Here is a 24,412-nt window from a genome sequence, read left to right on the forward strand (position 1 = left end):
GTCAAAAGCCCTTAAACCCCCCCCCATTATTTTCTGCTAGGTAATTACAGGATTTTTTCTTTTTAATGCAGGAGAGATAAGGACCAGAAACCAATACATGTCCCCTCTTCTTTACAGACTAGTACTGAAAGTATCATGTGTGATTCTTGTTTCCTGACCCTGTGCCGGTGCCGGCTCTATTATGCGAGAAACCGCAGGCTGACCACCATAACACATAGGCCTGACATTGTGGAGAAATTGACATTGTTCCACTGCTAATAAAGAGCGTTAAAAAAAAAAAAAAAGCTGCTTTGCTACAGCTTCCCAGTGCGCATGCGTCACACACTCCCTGGCAACGCGATACGTAAAGCGCGACTCCCCTTCCTTTGCTGCGCTGAGTGATGCGGGCGCGCTCCCGGCGTTGCTGCGTCTTCCGCTGGTGTTTACCATCCTGTCGTCTTGAACGCGCACGCGGCCTCCAGCCCTCCCCTCGTTCCGCGCGGAACCGCTGACGGCCCCCTCCTCGGTGCTCGCTCCCGGCTGTGGGGGTGAAGGCGAGATTGAATGAGACGGAGGAAGGGAACGACGCAGCAGCGGTGCGGCGGCCTCGTCCTCTGACACATCTGCCCGGGCGTGAGGCCGTAACTGTGACCGACGCAGTGCCCGGAGGAGGCCCCGGCGGCTGGGAGGGTGTGACGGCGTGTGTGTATGTGACAGGAGGGGACGGGCTGACTGTGTGGTATTGTGTGTGTCCCGGGGGGGCTCGGCGAGCGGCCGGACATGGAGGACAAGACGTTCACCAAGGAGCTGGACCAGTGGATCGAGCAGCTGAACGACTGCAAACAGCTGAACGAGAGCCAAGTGCGCACCCTGTGCGAGAAGGTGAGCGGCCTGCTGCGGAGCCGCACCGTCATTCACATGGCGCGGCTGCTGTGCGGGATATGGGAGATTACAGGGTGACCGGTGTGCAGCCGCTCCGGGGCCGGGACAGCACATAGTCAGCGGCGGAGAACGGGGGCCGGTGGTGGGGCTGTATGCGGGGGTCCTCCCACATGTATCCTGCCTGACGTAATGAGGAGAGGTATATAGCTGCGGATCCCAGGAGTGGTATACATGTATCCTGCCTGACGTAATGAGGAGAGGTATATAGCTGCGGATCCCAGGAGTGGTATACATGTATCCTGCCTGACTGAGGAGAGGTATATAGCTGCGGATCCCAGGAGTGGTATACATGTATCCTGCCTGACGTAATGAGGAGAGGTATATAGCTGCATATACCAGAAGTAGTATACATGTATCCTGCCTGACGTAATGAGGAGAGGTATATAGCTGCATATACCAGAAGTAGTATACATGTATCCTGCCTGACGTAATGAGGAGAGGTATATAGTTGTGGATCCCAGGAGTGGTATACATGTATCCTGCCTGACGTAATGAGGAGAGGTATATAGTTGTGGATCCCAGGAGTGGTATACATGTATCCTGCCTGACTGAGGAGCGGTATATAGCTGCGGATCCCAGGAGTAGTATACATGTATCCTGCCTGACGTAATGAGGAGAGGTATATAGCTGCGGATCCCAGGAGTAGTATACATGTGTGATAGTTGCATATACCAGGAATAGTATACACGTATCAGAGCCCCATATATACCAGCTGCATATACCAGGAATAGTATACATGTATGATAGCGGTGTATACCAGGAATAGTATACATGTATGATAGCTGCGTATACCAGGAATAGTATACATGGATGATAGCGGCGTATACCAGGAATAGTATACATGGATGTAGCTGCGTATACCAGGAATAGTATACCTGTATGATAGCGGCGTATACCAGGATTAGTATACATGGATGTAGCTGCGTATACCAGGAATAGTATACCTGTATGATAGTGGCGTATACCAGGATTAGTATACATGGATGATAGCTGCGTATACCAGGAATAGTATACATGGATGTAGCTGCGTATACCAGGAATAGGATACCTGTATGATAGCGGCGTATACCAGGATTAGTATACATGGATGATAGCTGCGTATACCAGAAATAGTATACCTGTATGATAGCTGCGTATACCAGGAATAGTATACATGGATGATAGCTGTGTATACCAGGATTAGTATACATGGATGATAGCTGCGTATACCAGAAATAGTATACCTGTATGATAGCTGCGTATACCAGAAATAGTATACCTGTATGATAGCTGTGTATACCAGGAATAGTATACATGGATGATAGCTGCGTATACCAGAAATAGTATACCTGTATGATAGCTGCGTATACCAGAAATAGTATACCTGTATGATAGCTGTGTATACCAGGAATAGTATACATGGATGATAGCTGCGTATACCAGGAATAGTATACCTGTATGATAGTGGCGTATACCAGGAATAGTATACATGGATGATAGCTGCGTATACCAGGAATAGTATACCTGGATGATAGCGGCGTATACCCGGAATAGTATACATGGATGATAGCTGCGTATACCAGGAATAGTATACCTGGATGATAGCGGCGTATACCCGGAATAGTATACATGGATGATAGCTGCTGCCTACGCCAGGAATAGTATCAGTGAGCAGCTCTAATGTCCCTGGTGATGCTCTCCTGGAGCCTGTGGGAGACATACACAGCTGGGCCTTGCACTTGGCTACAGTACTACAGCTGGGAGGCTCACTGTCCTCCAGCATCCATCCAGCTTATTTTTAAGGATAGTACTGGGGGTTAAAAATCTCAACTGGGGTGTAGCAGCCATCTTGTACTCTGGGCGCTGAAACCTTAGTGCTGATGGTGCTTAGCAATGGCGGCTGTCCATGTACTGTGGCTGACTGCACTCGTGGTTTGTGCTGCTGATCATCTACTAAAACTATAAGGGCCGATCCTGACTCAAACTATGTGACAACCTGTCAAGTCTTGTTCTTGTTTATTGTCGCAGGTGTTTGGCGGGATACAAGCTGAAAGATACCTTGCCTTATCTCTGTCAGACTATATGTAGTCTACTATACCCCCTTCTTTATTTTATTGTGATACTCAAAAGCACAGTCCGTCTGGGAACTGGACCTGAGATACTTACTAGTAGACCACATGCATCCAGTAATCTCACTGGTCCTGCTGCAGTATACATCTATATACCAGCCATGTACAGTGGGAATAAAAGCAGTAATGTGGCCTAAGACCTGTAACGTTATCAGAAACGCACAACGTTAAATAGTATACATGTGTGATAGTGGCGGAACCCAGGAATAGTATACATATATGATAGCCGCAGATTCCTGGAGTAGTATACATGTATGATAGCTGCATATGCTAAGAGTAGTATACATGTATGATAGCTGCATATGCTAGGAGTAGTATACATGTATGATAGCTGCATATACTAGGAGTAGTATACATGTATGATAGCTGCATATACTAGGAGTAGTATACATGTATGATAGCCGCGCATGCCAGAAATAGTATACATGTGTGATAGCCAAAGATCCCATGAATAGTATACATGCATGATAGCTGTGGATCCCAGGAGTAGTATACATGTATGATAGCCATGGTTCCTAGGAGTAGTATACATGTGTGATATCCACAGATCCTAGGAGTAGTATACATGTGTGATATCCACAGATCCTATGAGTAGTATACATGTGTGATAGCCACAGATCCTAGGAGTAGTATGCAAATATTATAGCCGCAGACCCCAGGAATAATATACATGTTATGATAACTGTATAGGAATGGTATACATGTATGATTGCCGTGGATCCCAGGAGTAGTATACACGTATCATAGCTGCACAAACCAGGAGTAGTATACGTGTATGATAGCCACATATACCAGGAATAGTATACACGTATGATAGCCACATATACCAGGAATAGTATACACGTATCATAGCTGCACAAACCAGGAGTAGTATACACGTATGATAGCTGCAATCCTAGGAATAGTATACACGTATGATAGCTGCGGATCCCAGGAGTTGTATACACGTATGATAGTTGCCAATCCTAGGAATAGTATACACATATGATAGCTGCGGATCCCAGGAATTATATACACGTATGATAGCTGCGGATCCCAGGAATTGTATACACGTATCATAGCCACAGATCTCAGGAGTAGTAAACATGTATGATAGCCATGGATCCCAGGAATAGTATATGTGTATGATAGCCGCTAACCCCAGGAATAGCCTACCCATATGATAGCCGCAGATCCCAGAAATAATATACCATGTATGATAGCCGCAGACCCCAGGAATAGTAAATACAAGTAACCTGCTAATACTGAATCCAGCTCCGTCTTTCTGATATGTGGAATAGTGACGTCCATTGGTAAATTTATTCATACATTGCCAGGAGGAATAAGAGAGGAACAGCACAAGAAAAAGATTGACATATCATAAAGAATGCAGGTCCTCTATACACCATCATGTGTTCTAAATTCTTTTAATAAAGTTTTTTAAGGGTGCGTTTACACAGAGATTTATCTGACAGATTTTTAAGCCAAAACCAGGAATGGATTGCAAAAGAGGAGATATCTCAGTCATTCCTTTATGAGCTGTTCACTGGTTAGTCTGTTCCTGGCTTTGACTTCACAAATCTGTCAGATAAATCTGTGTAAATGCACCATTATAGAAAAAAAAACTTCAAAATTTCTATGCTGTTTAACTTTGTGCGCTTCTGATAAAGCTGTGCGACAAAACGTGACGTTACAGGTCTTAGACCCCATTTGCTGCTATTGGGGATAACATAATATATAGTCTATTCTTACCTTTGTGCTTCCCTGGTGTCCTAGATTATCTTCGGATCCCCGGCTGAGCAATCCCGCCTTCACTTCCAAAATAGACTTGTTTAGGGATGACAGCCTGATCAGCCAATCACTGACTGAGATAGGACAGCGCTGTGGCCAGTGATTGGCTGAATGGCACCCTTAGGTAAGTCCATCTCTGATGTGGAGGTGGAATTGCTCAGCCAAGCACCCGAAGATGACGTAGGAGGACACTTGGGGAGCACAGACAGGTATGAATGGTCTGTTATGTTATCCCCATGGGCATCAACACAACTAAAGTTATTTTTGAGTGGAGTATGGCTTTAAAGCTCCCTGGTTGAGCTTGAAGGACATTTCTTTTTTAAAGGTGAACAATCAGCAGGTTAGACAAATCTAACCTGCTGATAGCCCCCTAGCGCACCTGGGACGCTGAGGAGAAAGGCATGTCCCCAACTTTCATCCTTGACGCCAGTCCCACACTGTTAGTTGGTGTTATCTTTAGCTGGGAGCACAGCCCAACTCCCACAGCTTCATCGGCTTGCCCGCTTTATTGATTATCAATGGAGCAGGCAGGCCGGATGACGCTGTGGGGGTGGAGCAGTGCTGAAGGAGGTTAGATTCGTCTAAGGGTCCTATTACACGGAGCAATTTTTAACGATTAACAACTAACGATAAATGATTGCAAACGAGATTATCATTAATCTGAAATCATTTACCATATTACACAGAACGATGGACGTTAGTTACGATCGTTACTGCGATCGTTTATTTTATCTGATCCCAGCAAAACAATGGACAATGTGCAATTCCACTGAACGACTAGTGAAAAAATGCGGAACTTGAGCGAACAAATGTGGAATTACAGCAAACGATTTACGATAATTCTAGGTTCAGATCTAACGATCGATTTTTCGATCGTTGCCTCGAATTCCACAGAACAATTATTGTTTAAATTTGAACGATATAATGATTTTTCCCACAATAATCGGCCCGTGTAATAGGGCCATAACCTGCTGACGGTTCCCCTTTAATTGTATTAACTATACAAGTTGTGCCTCTATTTAATGTGAAACTGACAGACCAGAGTGGATTGTGTCAGACATATACCATTGGCAAGTGGGATGGTAACACCCAATTTATTCATATATTTCCAGGAGGAATGACAGAGCAACATCAGAGTTCTGTAATACAGGTCTTAAAGGGGTTATCCAGCGCAACAAAAACATGGCCACTTTCCTCTAGAGACAGCCCCACTCTTATCTCCAGCTTGGGCGGGGTTTTGCTGCTCAGTTCTATTGAAGTGAATGGAGCTTAAAAAGGTTATCCAGTGCTACAAGAACATGGCCACTTTTCCCCCTACTGTTGTCTCCAGTTCAGGTATGGTTTGCAATTAAGCTCCATTTACTTCAATGGAACTGAGTTTCAAAACCCCACCCAAACTGGAGACAACAGTAGGGGGAAAGTGGCCATGTTTTTGTAGCGCTGGATAACCCCTTTAATTGCAAACCGCACCTGAACTGGAGACAAGAGTCGTGTTGTCTCTGAAATAAAGTGGCCATGTTTTTGTAGCACTGGATAACCCCTTTAATAGCGTAGAGGTCCTCTTCTCAGTTATCTGTAGATGAGCATGTTGACAGTCTCTTCCCTTTTGAAGTCATTGTGACAGTCATTATCCTCTAGGTGTTTTGAAGTTTCAGTCACACACTATGTGTAATCTTCTTCACTTCTGTATTATTTTTTGCCCAGAACATTTTTTTAATTTGTTGCATTTGTACAAGTTGTCTATAGAAAAAAAAAATCAAAGTTGTTAACAAACCTGCCGTAAACAAATGCTGTTTACAAAGTAGTATATAGATTTCCTTTGTTTATGAGCCTGATCTATCAGGGGGCAGCTTCAGATCTTGGAGTTTATCATTTTTACTACCGCTTTCAAGTGTAGTGGTTGCTATTTGGCAAGCAATCTTTAATATCAATGAATTTAATATGGATGACATCTTTCAGAGACAAAATCTCTACTTTTATCCTGTTGTGCTTGCTTGTCTATGTGTATCTACAGCAGTGAGTTGGTAACTATCATATGGACATGTGTAACCATATGTGAATACTGCCTGTTAGGACTAAGGTAGAAAGTCAGGTCCAAAAAACATGTGGAAATACAGCTTGTAAATGGCTGTGGTTTTTCCTAAATATTGTTTTTTAAAATCATATTAGGTTAGATGCTTCACGTTAAGGCTGTCCTATACGGACCGATTATATGCACCATGTGTTCGGAGGAATACTCTTTTAGCCTATAATCGGCCTGTGTGGAAGTGTCAGAGATCAGCCGACTAGTGGGTGTTTCTTGTGCCTATAAGACTTACTGTTATTGGTCGTGCATCTCTCTTGGTCATAAACAGGGGATGTGCGGCCGATAACAATGTATGTTAAAGGGGTATTCCCCCCAGTCCCCCTGAGTATTTTGAGCCGTCTCCCGTCTTTCTAGCTGCTTCTGTTCCATAGTTACAAGTTTTCTAAAAAGCCGATCTATATCCAACATGGCGCCGGGCAGAAGGCTACATCTCCCATCATGCAATGCTTATGTCTGATTGGTCTATGACGTAGCAGATCCAAGTGACGTAGCAGAGCCGAGTGGGACAGGGGCCGCAGGTTGACAGGGGCCGCAAGGTAGCCGTGGGGGAGTGATGGGGGCTGCAAGGTAGCCGTGGGTGAGCGGGGCCCAGATGACTGAGGGGGGGGCTGCGAGTAAGCGGGGCAGGGGCCGAAGGTGACGGGGCGCCACGGGTGAGCGGGGCATGGGTCGCAGGTGACAGGGGAACCGCAAGTTAGCCGCGGTGGGCCGCAGGTGAACGGGAGAGGGGGCTGCAGGTGACTGAGGGGGGCCGCGGGTGAGGGGGCTGCATGTGACTGGGGGGGGCTGGGCTGTGGGTGAGCACGGGGGCACAGTGTGGGGGCCACAGATGAGCTCAAGGGGAGGGGGGGGCACACGGTGCCGGTGACCTGGGGGGGGGGTGATCAGCAGCTGTCACTGTCTCCCTGTCCTCCCTCACTTCAGTGTTCTGGGTTAGAAGCATTAACCCTGCCCATTGAAGAGACTGAGGACACGTGATGCCGACTCGGAGGGTGCGGGCCAGGAGCAGGGAGTGGTGTCGGGCTGGACTGAGATTTGATGATTCTATGCGTTTGGTGGGGGTGAATGCATCTAGATAACAGCAAAACTGTGCAGAATCCATAATACATTGATATTGGAAAGATGGAAAGCTACGGGTGGGTAAAGTATTAATGCTAAAATAATGCTAATGGCCAAACAAACGATACAGTGATTGTTCATGCAGTTTAGCTTCTCCATCGACTGTGCTGTGCACTGCAGCAGCTGAGCATTGGGCTGTATAAAAGGGCATATAGGTAACAGGTGCCTACAATAGCTTCTGCTCTTAAGTCAGAATGACCTCTATAAAGGTCCTAAGCATACCCAGAAGCCTCTCTCATCATCAATTCATTCTAATTGATCAGGTCCTGTCTATTGTAGCCTATGATCCTTGGGGCTTGGCTGTAAAGCATTTCTCTAAATGCTGTTAAAACAGTTCGGGCAAGATGGCAGCTTCCATAATGTACAGAAAATAGAAACATAAGAAAAAAAGAACATGTTCTAGTACTTGTCTCAAGGTGATACGTTCCCTTTTAAGGCAGCACTTAAGAGTTTCTATGTGATCGCTGATCCCCCGGACTTCTGCTGGCAGGATCGTGCTGCTGTGCAATGCTGTGTCTGCTTTATGCCTGATTTTCAGTCTTTTTGCTTTTTCTCCTTTGTCCATACAGTATTAGTTCACGTTCATATTTGTTCTATCCCGAGAAGAGCATTGATTTTCTTGGAGAGCGTTTCTATGACTTGTGCAGTGAGTTGTTCCTGTGTCCTGGTGGAGTCATCGATTCCTGAGAGCCATTACCCCCAAATGAAGGAGTCCTTGAGCTGTAGAATGGCTTTGTAAGGCTTCCCGGATATTTCTGCAGTGGTCACGGTATAGCGATCTTATACTGGCTGACCCACTCCTAGGCCTGTTTGCACCCATGCTTACACGCTGTTGTTCATTGTCTTTTTTTACTAAATGGGTAGTCCGGCCAGGACCCTTTTTTTCAGAATTCCCAGGGAAGGGGTGGGTGAAAAAAATAACATCCACTAAACCTCCCTGGCTCCAGCACTGCTGCCCACATTCAGCCGCTGTGGTCCTACGGTGTGCGACCACTTCCTGGTATTGAGACATGAAGTGGTGACCCCCTCAGCCATTCAGCGGCTGTAGTGGTGTCCTGCCTCTACTATTGAATGGCTGAGTGGGCGGTATATAGAGCAGAATCCTCTGTTTATGAACCTGACCTCTTCAGATCTTAGAGTTTATTATTTCTAAACTTTCAAGTGTAGTGGTTGCTATTGATGCAGATGTTAGATGCCACCCTAGGGCTGCCTGATACACATTGATACAGTCTATAGCTGGATCCGTCATGTTTTCCAGGGCTTCCTAGGACGGCATCCAACTTCTGTATCCTCCAGGAGTCAAAGGCCGAGCGTTCGGGTTTGGATAATGTTGCTGGACCTGAACATTTTGACAGATCCACTCGACACTATTTCCAAGCGATAAGCAACAGACTTGGTGTCTTTAAGATTTTCATTGCTAGATACTGGAAGGTTTTTCTTCTCCTTCTCTCCAGCTCCAGGGCTTGTTCGTCCTTGGTAGGGACACTTAGAGGCCATCTAACCCTAGACAGAAGAGCGATAGAGTTGTTTAGCCTCTTGAACAGTCAGATAATACGTGCCCGTCCCCGGCTTGAATCGCTCTTTACTTAGAATAAATGTGATATTGTGTCGTCTCAGAAGTATTTTTAGAATTAGGCAGCTCACTGAGCTCCATGACAACCCATATGCCAGATGCGTGTGCACTCGCTGAGGAGTAGAGGCGCAACTCGCTGTGTTCTCTATCTCCCCTACAGGATATAACATTCTGAATGCACCAGGAAAGCTCCCAGTTCATGCACTGAGCATAAGTATAGGCCGTCATGGAGGCATAGGTCTCAGGCACAGTGTATTTCACAATGTTTACATAGAGAAGTTACTGGAGGAAGCTTCAGTGACCGGCGTTCAGACGTTTCCTTGCTCAGCTGAGCCTGCTTGTGTAGGAAACATTGGGAAGAATAGTTATCGGCCATATGAGAGAGTGGTTGGCCACCCCTTCACTTTTCATTTACAATAGGTAAACAGCCAAGGATCATTGAGAAAGTGGAGATTTTTGTTTTTTGGAAGTGTTTACTCACTGCAAGAACAGTTTTGAGATAATCAATGTGGAATTTGTCTTGCTGATTTTGACTTTTAAATTTTTTTTTATTTTTTTTTACGATATGCAGAATAGTTCTCACACCACTTAGACAAAGTGGTGTCCCTTCAAGTCAGTATTTCAATTAATCTAGGAGACTTGAGGGGTATGTTCACGGTGAGGAATTGAAGAGGAAATTTTTTTGAGGAAAATTTCTTCTTGAGTTGCAGAATGCGTGTGGAAAGCAGAAATTCAAAGCCCCAGTAACTTTTATGGGATTTTTTTAGCGGAATCCTCCCAATAAATTGCCATGTCAAGTGCCCTTATGCAAAAATGTAAAAAAAAAGTGCTCTGGAAAAACAAAGGCTGGATTTGCACAGCGTTTTTTCAGTCTGTTTAACGTATGTTTTAGGGAAAACAACGGGTGCAGTTGTGTGCAATCCTTTTGGATATGTTTTTCTGTCAACTTCTTCTGTCAAAAGGATCTAACCTGATGCTTTTTCCCTTTTTTTTTTTTTTTTTTTGTACACAAAAATGTGGCTGACCACGTTTTTGTGTAGGTTAAAAGTAACCATTTAAAAACTGATCTGTTAAATGGACTGTACAAACGCAGTGTGGACCGGTGTGTGAGAAGTCCATACATACCACACGCGTCTGTGTCCACAGGTGTGTATTAAACAAACTCCAAAATCCAATTTATCTATGTAAATAAAGTTAGGAATTATATAATTACATTTTTTTTTTTTAAATCCTGTTTATACAGACTTTAGGGACTCCAGTATCCAGTAAGATGTATAACTAATATAGTGTTATCACCAATAGTACTGGTTTCAGCAGCTTCTCTGGGCTTCACCTATGACAGCAAATGGAAAATCTCTCCCTCTCCTTCTCTCCTATGACGCTGCATTGTCCTGTGATGTCACAGGGGGCGTGGCTGTATGTTTTCTGTGAGCTCCATCCCCTCCCGCTCAGTTATGTCACCATCTGTCATTCACCAGTCTTAAGTTTCATGCTGGAGAAGGAGCAGGAATCCACTACTTAATGTCTAGTTTCCTGTGCCGGGGAGGACGGGTGTTTGGAATTTAGAAGTGATGTTTATTAGAAAATGTCAGTGTTGTACGTCATTAAAAAAAAAAAAAAAAAAAGCTCACTTGGGGGTGCCCTTTAAGGTTTTGCCACAACATCTCTGTATTCAGTCATTTAAGGAATGGACTTTCTTGTATGCTTTGTGGCACTGTTTTACTTCTCTCATTGCATTGATAACAAATGAATGGTCGATAAAAAATATTCGTGTGTATTGGGGTAGGGAGAGCTAGCAAACATTTAGCCAATAGCTGTTTAAGGAGTAAGTTACTGTACAAGAAAGTCTAAGAAAAAAAAAAGTAAAAAATACATCTAAACAACTATAGATAGAGAAAGATAGTGTGTGGGAATTTGGTGGTGCTAAGCAAATTTAGCTAAAGGGGGACTTTGGTGAAATGTTTTCACTTTCAGATAAACTGGTTTTAAAAAAATTTATAGATTTGAAATTTACTTCTATTAAAAATCTCAAAGTTTTCTAGTTCCTGTTCTTGACAGGAACTTCCAGAGCAGTAGCAAATCCCTGTCCTGCTCTGGACAGCCCCTGACATGGACAGAGGTGGCAGCAGAGAGCACTGTGTCAGACTGAAAAGAATCCACCACTTCCTGCAGGACATACAGCAGCTGATAATGCTGGATTACTTTTTTGGAGTATTTTTACATAGGAGTAAATTAAAAATTTGTATAACTTTCTGCCACCCGTTCGTTTGAAAGAGAAACATTTTTTCAGAATAAAGTTCACTTATCATTTATACTGACTGAATGCTATATAAAGTGCACTTCCCCCCCCCCCTTAATATGTTACATAGTACAAACCCTCATATGACTGTCGACAGAAAAACTGTTTGCATAACCCATTTTATGCCAGCTCCAGCAGCTGCATCCAGCTGAGCTAAAAGGTTAATCACATTGACCCAGTCAGTCTGATGTATTGTGCCTGGACTTGAAGAATCCATTTACTTAGACTTGCTGTGGAGTTTACTTATTTTTTTTTTAATAATTCTGCAAAGAGGATTACACTGCAGCCACTGCATGCTATTTTCTCTGCATAGTTTACATATTTGTGACCAGTAAGCATGGAAGCCCTATCCATAGGCCCGGACTTACCTTATTGTGTATCTATGGTGGTAGAAAAATATGGATTACAGTGGCCATGCAAATGGTTTTCTGTAGTAGGAAATATTTCTTTGGGCTACACAGTATTTTTGCTCAGTATTTTGCAACCAAAATCAGGAGTGTATTGAAAACTCAGAAAGGCTATGTTTCCACAGTGTTGAAATTGAGTGGATGGACGTCATTTAATGGCAAATAGCCTTTATTTCAAAACAATGGCCATTGTTTTAAAATAACGGCAATTGTTTGCCATTAAATGGCGGCCATCCACTCAATTTCAACAGTGTGGGAGCATAGCCTTTCTGAGTTTTCAATCCACTCCTGGTTTTGGTTGCAAAATGCTGACCAAAATACTGTGTGGGAACATAGCCTAAAGGGGTTATCCAGTATTAGGAAACAAACAAAGCTACATTCTTACAAACACAGCTCCACCCTGGTTCCGTGACTGGTAGCCGCTGTGTAGCCCCAGCCTGAGGGTCAGTGCTTATGAAGCATATTTTTGTCCCATAAAAATTTAAATCTCTAAAACAAGAATAAAACCAAACACATTGCATGTTTTTAGCTTCAGAAATTGTAGCATGAAAAACATGCAGCTAAAAACACTGTTTGTGTGAATGGTAGTCCTGCCGTCGCTAGGGGAGTTTATAGGGGTGCCGCTTGGCGACCCCACTCTGAACTGCCGCGATCCCTGATGCTATATGCAGCCCGGGACCGTGGCTATTAGTGGGCATGGTCCGATCGCCGGGCCCACTAATTAGGCATTTAGATGCAGCTGTCAAAGTTGACAGCTGCATTTAAATGCTTGCTGCCCCCCATCATTGGTGGTGTAGTGGGGGATGCCCCCCCTCCCCCAACGACAGGATCGCAGGGGGGGGGGGGGCGTTTCCCACATCTGTACCGGGCCGTGGTCTGCGTTGTAATGCCACGTATCCCGGCTCTGTGTTCTATTGCTCTTGGCTGCAGCAGCTGCTCGACTTGGCTGCAAAGTACAGTTAGGCTGCATTCCCACGTTCCGTGATCCGTCAGGTCATGTGAAATGCATGTACCAGAGTCCCCCCGCGCCCGGACAGCATCTGTAATTAGATGCTGGGAGCGGGGGAGACTGTATTCACAAGTGCTGCGCTGTAATGAATCAGCCGTGTGGTGCTGTTACTACAGCGCGGCGCTTGTGAATACAGTCTCCCCCACTCCCAGCATCTAATTACAGATGCTGTCCGGGCGCGGGGGGACTCCGGTACATGCATTTCACGTCCGTGATCCGTCAGGATCACGGAACGTGGGAATGCAGCCTTAGTGGCACAAAAAATAAAGGGTTCATCTGGGTCTCTAGGTGGAAAAATGCATGCGCTATGGCCTTATATACATGAGGAGGAAAAAAGGAAATCGCAAAAATGAAAACTGGCTGTGTCCCCTAAGGGTTAATGTGAGTGTAGTTAAGAGTAGGAAGCATTATTTGAAATAAAACCAAAATTAAAGGGAACCTGCCACCCCACCGTGCCGGGGTGGAGGCCCGACGACACCTCCCCTACCCCCCCCCCCCTCCCACTAGAGCCCCAGATACATACCCCATCTCTCCAAGTCCCACTCCCGGAGCCGGCCCAGGGACGGAGATACCCTTGTCGGAAGCCCGGCGCGTGCACTGCATAGGTGAGTCCGACGCCCAGAATTAATGAATGTGAGGGGTGACAGGTTCCCTTTAAGCACATCTTGTGCATTATATTTTGTTCTAGCCCAGCCCTGCTTAACATTACTGTCACTGACTGAACACTCTGTAATTAGGATCGCTGGTATGTGATTCAGCAATGATTATTGAATAGTGTACAGTTACTGACATTTGTGATGAGTAGTGTTGAGCTGAGAGGCTTAATTGTTTGGGTTCAGCAACGCTCTGTGAACCTACACGCTCGGCATTAGATTCCCTGGATGCAGCCCCAGGAAGTCCTGAAAAACATGGATACATAGGCTGTATCCATGTTTTCCAGGTCTCCCTAAGGGTATGTTCTCACTGAGGAATACATGCGGAATCAGCGTCTGAATCCACTTCAAATTCGGCCCGTAAAATATGAACTTAGTATTGTCCCATTGATTTTTATAGGATTCTGCCGCGGATCTGCATTCCACTCGAATTCTGCTCCTATTCTGCCAGAGATTAATAAGCGAAGAATTTCAAGCAGAAAACTTTTCTACATAAGGGTAGGTTCACACTACGGAATCCGCGCAGAGAAGTTTTGGCGGATTCCATGGCTTGTACCATTCTATGGCCGGGCCTATTCCACGTTCCGCCGAAAGAATAGACATATCATTCGTCAGAACGCGGAATAGGCCCGGCCATAGAATGATGTCTATGGCACGGGCAAAGAGGCGCACCACCGTCAACGGGTATGGGCCAAGGAATCCACCAGAACTTTTGAGCGGATTTCATAGTGTCAACCTAAACTAATTCCTCGCTGAGTACTTGCCTATTATTCAGTGTGATCATACCCTAAGGCTGCAGGGAAATTTAATGCCAAGCCTGCAGGATCGGAGAGCATTGCTGAACCCAAACAATTCGGCCTCTCTGCTCAACACTAGTGGTAGGTAGGCAATGGTGGACGCTGCTGACTGCTTTGAGGACTTAGGAGCAATTAGCAGTTCTGTTACCCTCTAAGTATACTAAGCAAGAGCGGTCCATCACTGGCCTACCCAGGGCACCCACAATACTACTGCCGCTGTACCATGCGCATGCTGCTACATGTACAGCATATGCAATGTATTATACAGGCCAGCAGCTGCTGTAATATAGATATAAGCCTGTGCTTGCTATTGCTATGCGTGTGTATATACAGTGGCAGGCAAAAGTTTGGACACCTTTGGCCAAAAATATGATTACTGTGAATAGTTAAGCAAGTTGCAGATGAAATAATCTCCAGAAGGCATAGCGTTAAAGTTGACACCTTCCCTTTGAATTTTAAGCAAATACTTTTTTGTTTTCATCATTTACTTTTTTAAAAGAACGAAAAAGCAAAACTTTGGTGTTTTTGTAGCCAGCCAAGTGTTTCTTCAATTCTCGCTAAAGTTTTCTAGTTCTGTGAGATTTCTTGGTCCGTCTTGCACGTTCTCCTCCTATAAAGGTCTGTCCACAGATTGGCGTTTTCCCGCTTTGTGGGCTCTAACCAGTTTTATTTTCAGAGTGTTTGGCAGCTGTTTAGAAGAGCCAATGGCTGATGTTTTTGGGACAAGGTTAGAGAACTTTAGGTATTTATAAAGCTTTAAAATTTCCATGACCTGGCCTAAAAATGGTGGTGAACCCTAACAGGCTTTTTATGGTCTGAAACAGTAGTTACTAATAGGCCTTATTCCAACTCATGCGCCTTTTTACGACAGGGTTAGAATAATTTTGATGTTAGACCCTACACTGGGATCACGGGAGCTTCACTGTCAGTATGAAATTGCCATCCAAACTATAAAATTATATATACAACATTGTGAATGCTGTAGAAAAAAATAATCATTAAAAAAAAAAAAGAAAATTGCTGTATTCTGTCTCTGCCTTGGGAAAAAAAAACATAAAATCATAAAGTTATAGAAATGTAGAGATGGAGAAATAATAAAAACTATGCATTTTCCCACAAAAAAAGAGAGTCCATGCTGAGCTGTGTCATAAGAAGAGTTCCCAATTCACACCTCAGTGTAAGGTTTTTCCTGTCCGGAAATCCTGATCGGGAGGCCCTAAAAGTCTTCAGGAAACCTTCAGGATTTTCTGACAGTAATAAGTTTTTATGTTCAGGAAACAATCAGTAATGTCTTCAGGATTTCCTGAGCTCCCATAGACTTCTATGGGGGCACCTGTACAGGAAATCCTGATGGAAATAGGACAGGTTCTATAATTTCCTGACCTTTTTTCCTAAATGGACACACTCCAGGATATTCTGTCCGTTTTTCTTATCAGGAATTCCTGTCAGGATTTCCTGACCCATAGGGTCACATTGAACACTGACAACCTTCAGGATATTTCCTGAAGTGTGAAGGGGGCCTAAGAAAGCTACGGATCTGGGAATTATTGTAGGGCTAATTTTTTGTTCAGTAGTTTTTATCGGTACCATTTTGGATAGATGACTTTTTTCTGAAGGTTTTTTCTTTTTTTTTTTTTTTTTTTTTTCTGGGACGTGACCAAATATCTGTAGCTGAGGAATTTAGTCTGTTGTAAGTGAAGGGAAAAAAGTTGCTATGTTGTATATTTTATTGTTTGGATAATTCTGCACACAGCAACATCTGCTATCTTGTGTGCTCCTGGAAGAAATACGGTGGACAGGTCCTCTTTGAGGCATTTAAAAGGAATCGCCAGTTTCTGTGATGCTAGTGGAAGACTGGACAAGTTTCTGTACAGAACAGGAAGTGACATCTTGTCAGGCCAGAGTAAACAATGCCAGAGTTCATGATTGCTTTATAATATACTGTAGATAGTAAAATGAAAAATTAGAAATAACATCACCAGAAATTCTTAAAAAAATGTGTTAACATTGAGTCTGGCAGCAGGTTAAACAAATCTAACCTGCTGCTAGAGCAGGGGACAGGGAGTGCGTCCATCCCTTTATTTTGAAGTTCCACTGCTCTGTAAGGGTATGTTCACACTGGGTAATAGTGGCAGAATTCCACGCGGCACCCCGCCTGCCTGTGTAAATGTGCTGCCTTCGCGGCTCTCCGCTCAAAGAATTGACATGCCAATTTGAGTGCAGAGCCACGGAACCATGTATAAATTTACATATTTTCTTAATATGTAAATACTTTAAGTAGTGGGGGGCAATCTTACAACCCTCAATGCACCACCCTGCCCACCCTCAGCTTCCTGCATCTTCCTGATGGCAGAGAGTGCTGTTGTAAATATAAGGAGGCACACTGCATGAGCCAGCATGCGTATCGGGGACTGAAGGCTACAGGACCACCCCCAGTGCAAAGAGCAGCCTCATTTACATATGAAGAAAAATAGTGTTATCAGTAATGGGGCAGCGGACCTTTAGAATAAAGGGATGGCTGCACTCCCCGTCCCCAGCCTTATTAGAATCTATCAATCAGTTAAATCCATATTCACTTTAACATAAAAACTGCGCAATGAGTCATTTTCTGATATCCCTTTCCCCATTAATGATAGTTATATGTGGAATTGTATGTAACCCATTGCTGCCCTCCAGTGGTCTGTTTAGATTTGTACAACGCCGTGCAGAAAGAGGGTCATTGTAACAGTGCAAATAATCCTGGAGACTTGCTAAATACTGAGAACAATATCTTCATATTCTATTAGATTGGAAGTAACTCTCCCCAAGGACATTACGGTGTATTGATAAGAAAAACACTTCTTTAGCTCTGAATTCGAGACTTAAAAGGCTATGGGGGAGATTTATCAAACATGGTGTAAAGTGAAACTGGCTCAGTTGCCCCTAGCAACCAATCAGATTCCACCTTTCATTCCTCACAGACTCTTTGGAAAATGAAAGGTGGAATCTGATTGGTTGCTAGGGGCAACTGAGCCAGTTTCACTTTACACCATGTTTGATAAATCTCCCCCAATGTTCATATGGTATGGATTTTCCATAAGCAAATCTGCTGAAGTTTCTGTCGGTTATCTGTGGGGTAATGTGCCCTGTAATGCACAGGAATAGTAAGCATGCAGGGGGATGTGTGTATACTGCAGTTTAACATGTCATTTCACTGTAATGTCAAAAAATACACACACAGATGCAGGACCAGACAATTTGGGTTTAACATATACTTCTGTTTGGTTGTGTTTTTATTTATTTAGGCAAAAGAAATCCTTACTAAAGAGTCGAATGTACAGGATGTCCGCTGCCCTGTCACCGTATGTGGAGATGTCCATGGCCAGTTTCATGACCTCATGGAGCTCTTCAGAATTGGAGGAAAATCCCCAGACACTAACTACCTGTTCATGGGAGACTATGTGGATAGAGGCTATTACTCTGTGGAGACGGTGACTCTTCTTGTAGCATTAAAGGTAATAAAATAGGTGTTTGTAAAAGTGTGTATGTACCAAGGGCCTCAAAAAATAGAATATATTTATGTAAATGACCCTTTATTGACACCTTTTGAAGTGGTTTGCTGTATGATCGTTGTCAAATATAACACTGTTACATTGAACCGAATTGCTTCAGATCTCTTAACGTGTGCTGTCACAATTTTCTGTTTATTTAATTTTAACAGATATTCTACATTTTTAAAAATAAAAATTTATAAATTTACAGGTGCCTGGTAGACAGGCTGGCTGCAATTATTTCCAAACATAGAAATATACTTTATTACACTATGCGCACTGCCAAAATATATCTGACAATGGTGCCGGAGGAAAGAGGTCACCTTCAGGGCCAGATGATGGGAGAAGTACACATATACAAAGAGTACTGTGCAATAACCAGCAACCTTGTGCAAATGTATGGCTGCAAACACACAGGGCTGTGCAAAAAAAGGCGGACAGTCTGGTTATACAAGTATGTGTGTACAAGACTGTACTATATATAGTGATGTCCCAGCCCTGCCATGGGAGGTGGTGTAACAGAAGATTCCGGACACTGCTGCAGCACATGTTATGGATGTTATTATGTAATCACTGACTTACTCTCTGAAGGAAGGCTTCCTCCACCTTGATGAAACCATTTTGCAAGTAAATCAGACTGTTGTGATAGCAGAGGGCCTCCTACCTTTTTCTAGACATGTGTATGTCATATTGGCCAATAATATGCAGGTTTTATTATGTCCTATGAAAATATCTTTAAAAATAGCATTCATCTGCTACAGCATGTAATTGCTTTCAGATTTTCAAAATAAAAAGTGTGCATTATAGGCATTTCAATATGTTCCCTTCCTAGGTCCGTTACCCAGAACGCATCACAATACTGAGAGGGAACCATGAATCTCGACAAATCACTCAAGTCTATGGCTTCTATGATGAGTGTCTACGAAAGTATGGGAATGCGAATGTATGGAAGTATTTCACAGATCTCTTTGACTACTTACCATTAACGGCTTTAGTTGATGGCCAGGTATGTGTTGTATTTGTTATTTTCAAATTGTAAAATTGTGCTCAACTTTTTTTTTTTTTTTTTTTCCCCCAACCCAATTGCAATAATAATGCAACTATAGCTTCTGTCCGCATATCCATGTCTCCCATATCCAGTGTGAGACCCAGTGCCATAGACTTATTAATTATGAGGTTAACCTCATGACCTGGATTGCGTTAGGTCTCATGGTGGAGATGGAAGCTATGGAGGCGTATTGGGAAGCTCATTCTCATAAGTAATTGGTAAATCAAAAGTCTATGCCTGCACCATATTCCAAACTATAGCTGACAAGTTGAGCGGAATGGCTGTACACATGATGGGAGCTTGAGAACAACCAGCCATATTGCTGCTGTATTGTCCTTACACAAGAGATGCAAATTCTCACCTGTTTCATGTTATGTAAAAAAATGTAGTTGAATGTGGCGAAAAAAAAAATCTCTGTGCAGAATGATCAAAGTCAATAATTAGCGACCATAGCCAAATTTCACCAGTGTGCTACATTGTGCTCCCCAGAACCAGTGGTAATTGACCATCTTTTGGTAGGGTACTATTATACAAAGCGATTATCTTCCGTACTTGGTCGATAATCCTTTTGTGTAATGTCATGTTTTAAAGCAACGATCAGCCGACATGCACAATCCCAATAATAACTGTTTTCTGGCCGTCGTTCCACGCCTTAGGGGCTGCGGCAGCAGACCGCCGCTATGTCCTCTGGGCAGCCCCTCACTGCTTCGTGCTCGTTGTTGGTTCATGAATAGGTCTCTTGATACTAGATTTCCTATTAATGTATCATTCAATTAAATTTTTCTAATTTTTTAGATCTTCTGTCTTCATGGAGGCCTTTCTCCATCTATCGATACGCTGGATCATATTCGTGCTCTGGATCGCTTACAAGAAGTTCCACATGAGGTATTACATTGGCCATACACTACTAATGACACCAGGCTTCTGACAGACATGCTGTGAATGTTCTGAGAATAGTCTTTCCCCAAAAATTACTGTGGCACTACTTTTAATAACTGCCGTTCCAAACAGTTTCTCCTCGTCCTTCCCCCTACACAGCCAAATGTTCATGTACTGTCATTGGGGAGGGGTAAGTTGCAGCCAGACTGCTCTGGAGATGGCTTATCGTTGCCATCATATCATTCCATCAATAGTTTGTTTGGGAAAGTACGTGGCACTGAAAATTTCAAAGTCTGTCATTGGTCAGCTAAATTGATCATTATTTTTTAAATGTCTTCCACTTTTTTTGTCCCATAGCTGCACAGTGTTTCCACAATATCAGAGATACTGTACAGCTTTTTGTCATCACGCGCGATGATCACAATTTAGCCTGTGCCCCCCCCCCCCCCCCCCATCCCATATCGGAAGGCTTACTTCCAAGACGTGGAATCTAAGAAAGTGAGAGTTGGCATGCAGAAGGCTTCTGCCCTGTAATGTGTATGGGCACCCTTAGGACTTGGATTGGTGACCCCTTCCACTAGCCAGTCTTCCTATCTAGCAAATTTATACCTTTAAAAGCATGAAATGTATTGCTCGACATACCCATAGAGACTGTTGGGTAGAACATGCAAAGCTCTTTTGTTTAGGCCTGTGTATTTTTTTTTTTGTGGGATAAAATAGCGTAGCATGCCACACTTTTCTGTTCTTCATGAAAGACATGGGTGTTTTAAGATTAGTCAGTAGAAAACACATGGAAATATAAAGCTTGAGGTATGCTTCTTTATCTTTGCTTTGACCTGAAATATACAACTTAATTTACAAGACAAATATGATTATGCAAAAATTGTATAGAAATAAATATATATATATATATATATATATATATATATATATATGTGTGTGTGTGTGTTCAACATATACATAAGAAAATGTAGACATGTGCATAGCTGCGTATATGTCTGTTTTTCTGATGTGTTTCACGTATATGTGAAATACATAAAAGATGTGATATTTTGTGCTAAAGGTTGCCAGGAATGTTGATTCTTTAGGTTTCCCTATGATGGGGCTATGTTATGTTACATATTGTGTACATTGCATTAGTTACAAATAGTTTCCACTGTTTTCTAAACTTTAGTGAGAACCAAAACATTACAAGAATTTGCTGCTTGAATTGTTACCGATCTAGTTTTCACAGGACTCTCCCGATGTATGTCTGTATTTCCTTTCCTTTAACTTTGGTTATTGTTCCTATTAGGGCCCAATGTGTGACCTTTTGTGGTCTGATCCAGATGACCGTGGTGGTTGGGGTATTTCACCTCGAGGTGCTGGTTACACTTTTGGACAGGATATTTCCGAAACCTTTAACCATGCCAATGGACTCACCTTGGTGTCACGTGCTCATCAGCTTGTAATGGAGGTATGTCAAAATATCAGTATGCTGTTGTGTGTGTGTGTGTGTGTGTTTTTTTTTTTTTAAACCTTACTGTAAACTTTGCTGTGTGGTCTTTTACAGGGCTACAACTGGTGTCACGACAGGAATGTGGTAACCATTTTCAGTGCACCTAACTATTGTTATCGTTGTGGAAATCAGGCAGCTATAATGGAACTGGATGACACCCTTAAATATTCCTTGTAAGTGACTTTTATTTTTAAGTTTACCATGTGTCTGTTATGAAAATAGCACAAATCAGTATATAGATCAGTGACACCTAACAAGTGGCATAGGTACCTTTTGTGTAGCATGGGCCCTGAGGAATAGCAGCTACAAAGGATAGGTGTGTGCACTCCTTGGGTCACGTTACTGACCTAGAGTATGTTCCCACTATGGAATATGCAGCGGAACTTTGTGTCAATTCTTTGGGCAGACGGCGGATTACCTTTGAGAATATCTTTGGGTCTATGGGATAGGAGGAACTTCAAGCGGAGTCTGACGCATGTTCCGCAGTAAGAACACACCCTCTCTGTGGATTCTTTGCATAGGATTTCCATGGATAAAATAAACTTTTAATTTATAAAATAAAAAGTAATTTGTCTGTTTCTGTGCAGTACCACATCTCCCACACTGTTCTTGCCTTTACCTAAGGCCTCTTTCACAAGTCCATAGTGCGGCCCATATATGCAAACCACACTATAGATGTGCCGTCTTAGTGCCCCGCAATTCTCGGAACACTTCCTTGGAGAAAGGGGTCTGTCTGTACACACGCACAGAGCCGTGACCTGTGCCGTAAAAAAGACAGGCCCTAGTGTAGGCCTGAAATTGCAGTATGGCTCACGGACTTGTACAGGATAACCTGTACAAAAATGTTGCATGGTAAAACTGTGTGCAGTACTCAGTTGTGCATCAAACTGCTATAGGTTTGAGAACCTTTTTTGATACCTCTCACAAGCAATCTTTCGTTCATGTTATTACTAGAGATGAGCGAACCTCGAGCATGCTCGAGTCCACCCGAACGTTCCGCATTTGATTAGCGGGCCCTAAGGCTATGTGGAAAACATGGATATAGTCATTGGCTGTATCCATGTTTTCCAGACAACCTTAGAGCTTTATCCAAGTCCAGCAGCCCCAGCTAATCAAATGCCGAACCCAGTTCGCTCATCTCTAGTTATTACACACTCTCATCTCTGAGTATTGTTAACTGATATATGTATATTTTTCTCCCCACAGTCTCCAATTTGATCCTGCTCCTCGGCGTGGAGAGCCGCATGTGACTCGACGCACTCCTGACTATTTCCTATAAGCAATCTCTACACATTGCCTTCATCTGTGCAATTATACTTGGCATTTAAACAACATACATGTGTCTGTATATAGACATGCAAACCAACAAATGAAAACCAAAATAATTTAAATATCCAGAATCTGCTTTTACATCACCCTGTCCTTATTGTCCCTGAAGTACACTGTCCCCAGTTTATATTCCCAAACAAGCTAAAACACCATCACGGACCAAAATGTGCCATACTGTTGTTAAAGCATTTAGCACAATTTGAGACTGCGGATTAGAATACAAAATGCATTACCCAGTCCATTAGTCAGTTTGCCTGCCGTATTTGTATAAGTTATGTTTCCTACTGAACTGTGTAAACAGTTGGTACAGGGGAAGTTGCAAGGCCTTTAACCCTCCTTTGCACCTACTTTGTAAATTTTTAGTTGTAGTGATCAGCTGGCATGACAAATACATTTGGAGTTATTTTTAAGAAAATGCACAACCTAACCATCCACAGTTTATTATTTTTGTTTTTAAAAAATACAGATATATTGGACAGATTTGACCTGAGTGTTTGCCATAACATTAATGTACGTTTTTCTGTATATTTGTCAAGAAAGTGCTTGCAGCTCCTTTGGTGTATTTGAACAAATAAACTCTCAATTGTAGACCTCCAGCATGTGTGGCGAGTACTTTTTAAACTTAGGTTACTAACCTGTTGGTGTTTTTCCCCTCCAATTTAGGGGGCATTCGCACCTTCTGTGATTATGGTCTGTGCTACAGACTGGATTCACTCTAAATCTTTGTGGTACTGTACAGTGCCGCCGAGATTCAAACTGTTTCCCTGCTCCTGGCATGATATTGATGCATCATGACGGATGGCGAAACCCTTCACTACAGGGCCTCCCCGTCCCTAGCATCCATAAAATGTGACATGGGAATAAGCCCTAAGACAAGATTCCTAGAGTGCATGCACCGGTGACAAAGATGGCCAGAAAAAGGTCATCACCTTTTGAGAACATCCCATAAAGATCCAATAGACAGAAGAGCAGAGGTTTACCTTGACACCATTTCTGTATTTTGACTTTTCTACACAGATGTAAAGGGTAAATTTTGCAGTTTTTATACCTTTTATTTTATATCATGCTTCATGGTGCTTGTTCTAGTAAAAAGTGATCTTTTATCAGCGGATTGCGGTACCTGGGCGGGGCTTGGCAGCTGCAGTGCCACTTAGCCCTGCCCACATCGCCACAGTATGCCCTTCTGTGAGCATGCACATGACCTAGGAAACATGGGACTCTTTGAGGAAAAAAAGGCACAGAAAGTGCAGTTTTTTTTTTCATGATAACCAAAAAAAAAATGTCAATTGCAAACTTTATCACATCTACTGTTGATTTAGAAAGTTATAACAGCGGTGACACTTTAAGGAGGCATGGGAAGCGTCAGCCTTTGCAGATAAATCCACT

The 24,412-nt window shown here is 43.2% G+C and overlaps 1 protein-coding gene across 1 annotated transcript; it reads left to right on the forward strand.

The window, feature by feature from the left end:
* Positions 1–376: 376 nt before the first annotated feature.
* On the forward strand, positions 377–23,622 carry PPP2CB (protein phosphatase 2 catalytic subunit beta). Its single transcript, XM_069978131.1, has 7 exons — positions 377–861; positions 18,027–18,236; positions 19,105–19,278; positions 20,116–20,205; positions 21,494–21,655; positions 21,752–21,870; positions 22,904–23,622. The coding sequence occupies exons 1-7, from the start codon at positions 760–762 to the stop codon at positions 22,974–22,976; spliced, it is 930 nt and encodes a 309-aa protein (XP_069834232.1). The 5' UTR covers positions 377–759; the 3' UTR covers positions 22,977–23,622.
* Positions 23,623–24,412: the final 790 nt, after the last annotated feature.

This window comes from Dendropsophus ebraccatus, chromosome 7, assembly GCF_027789765.1.
Source record: "Dendropsophus ebraccatus isolate aDenEbr1 chromosome 7, aDenEbr1.pat, whole genome shotgun sequence".
NCBI lineage: Eukaryota > Metazoa > Chordata > Amphibia > Anura > Hylidae > Dendropsophus > Dendropsophus ebraccatus.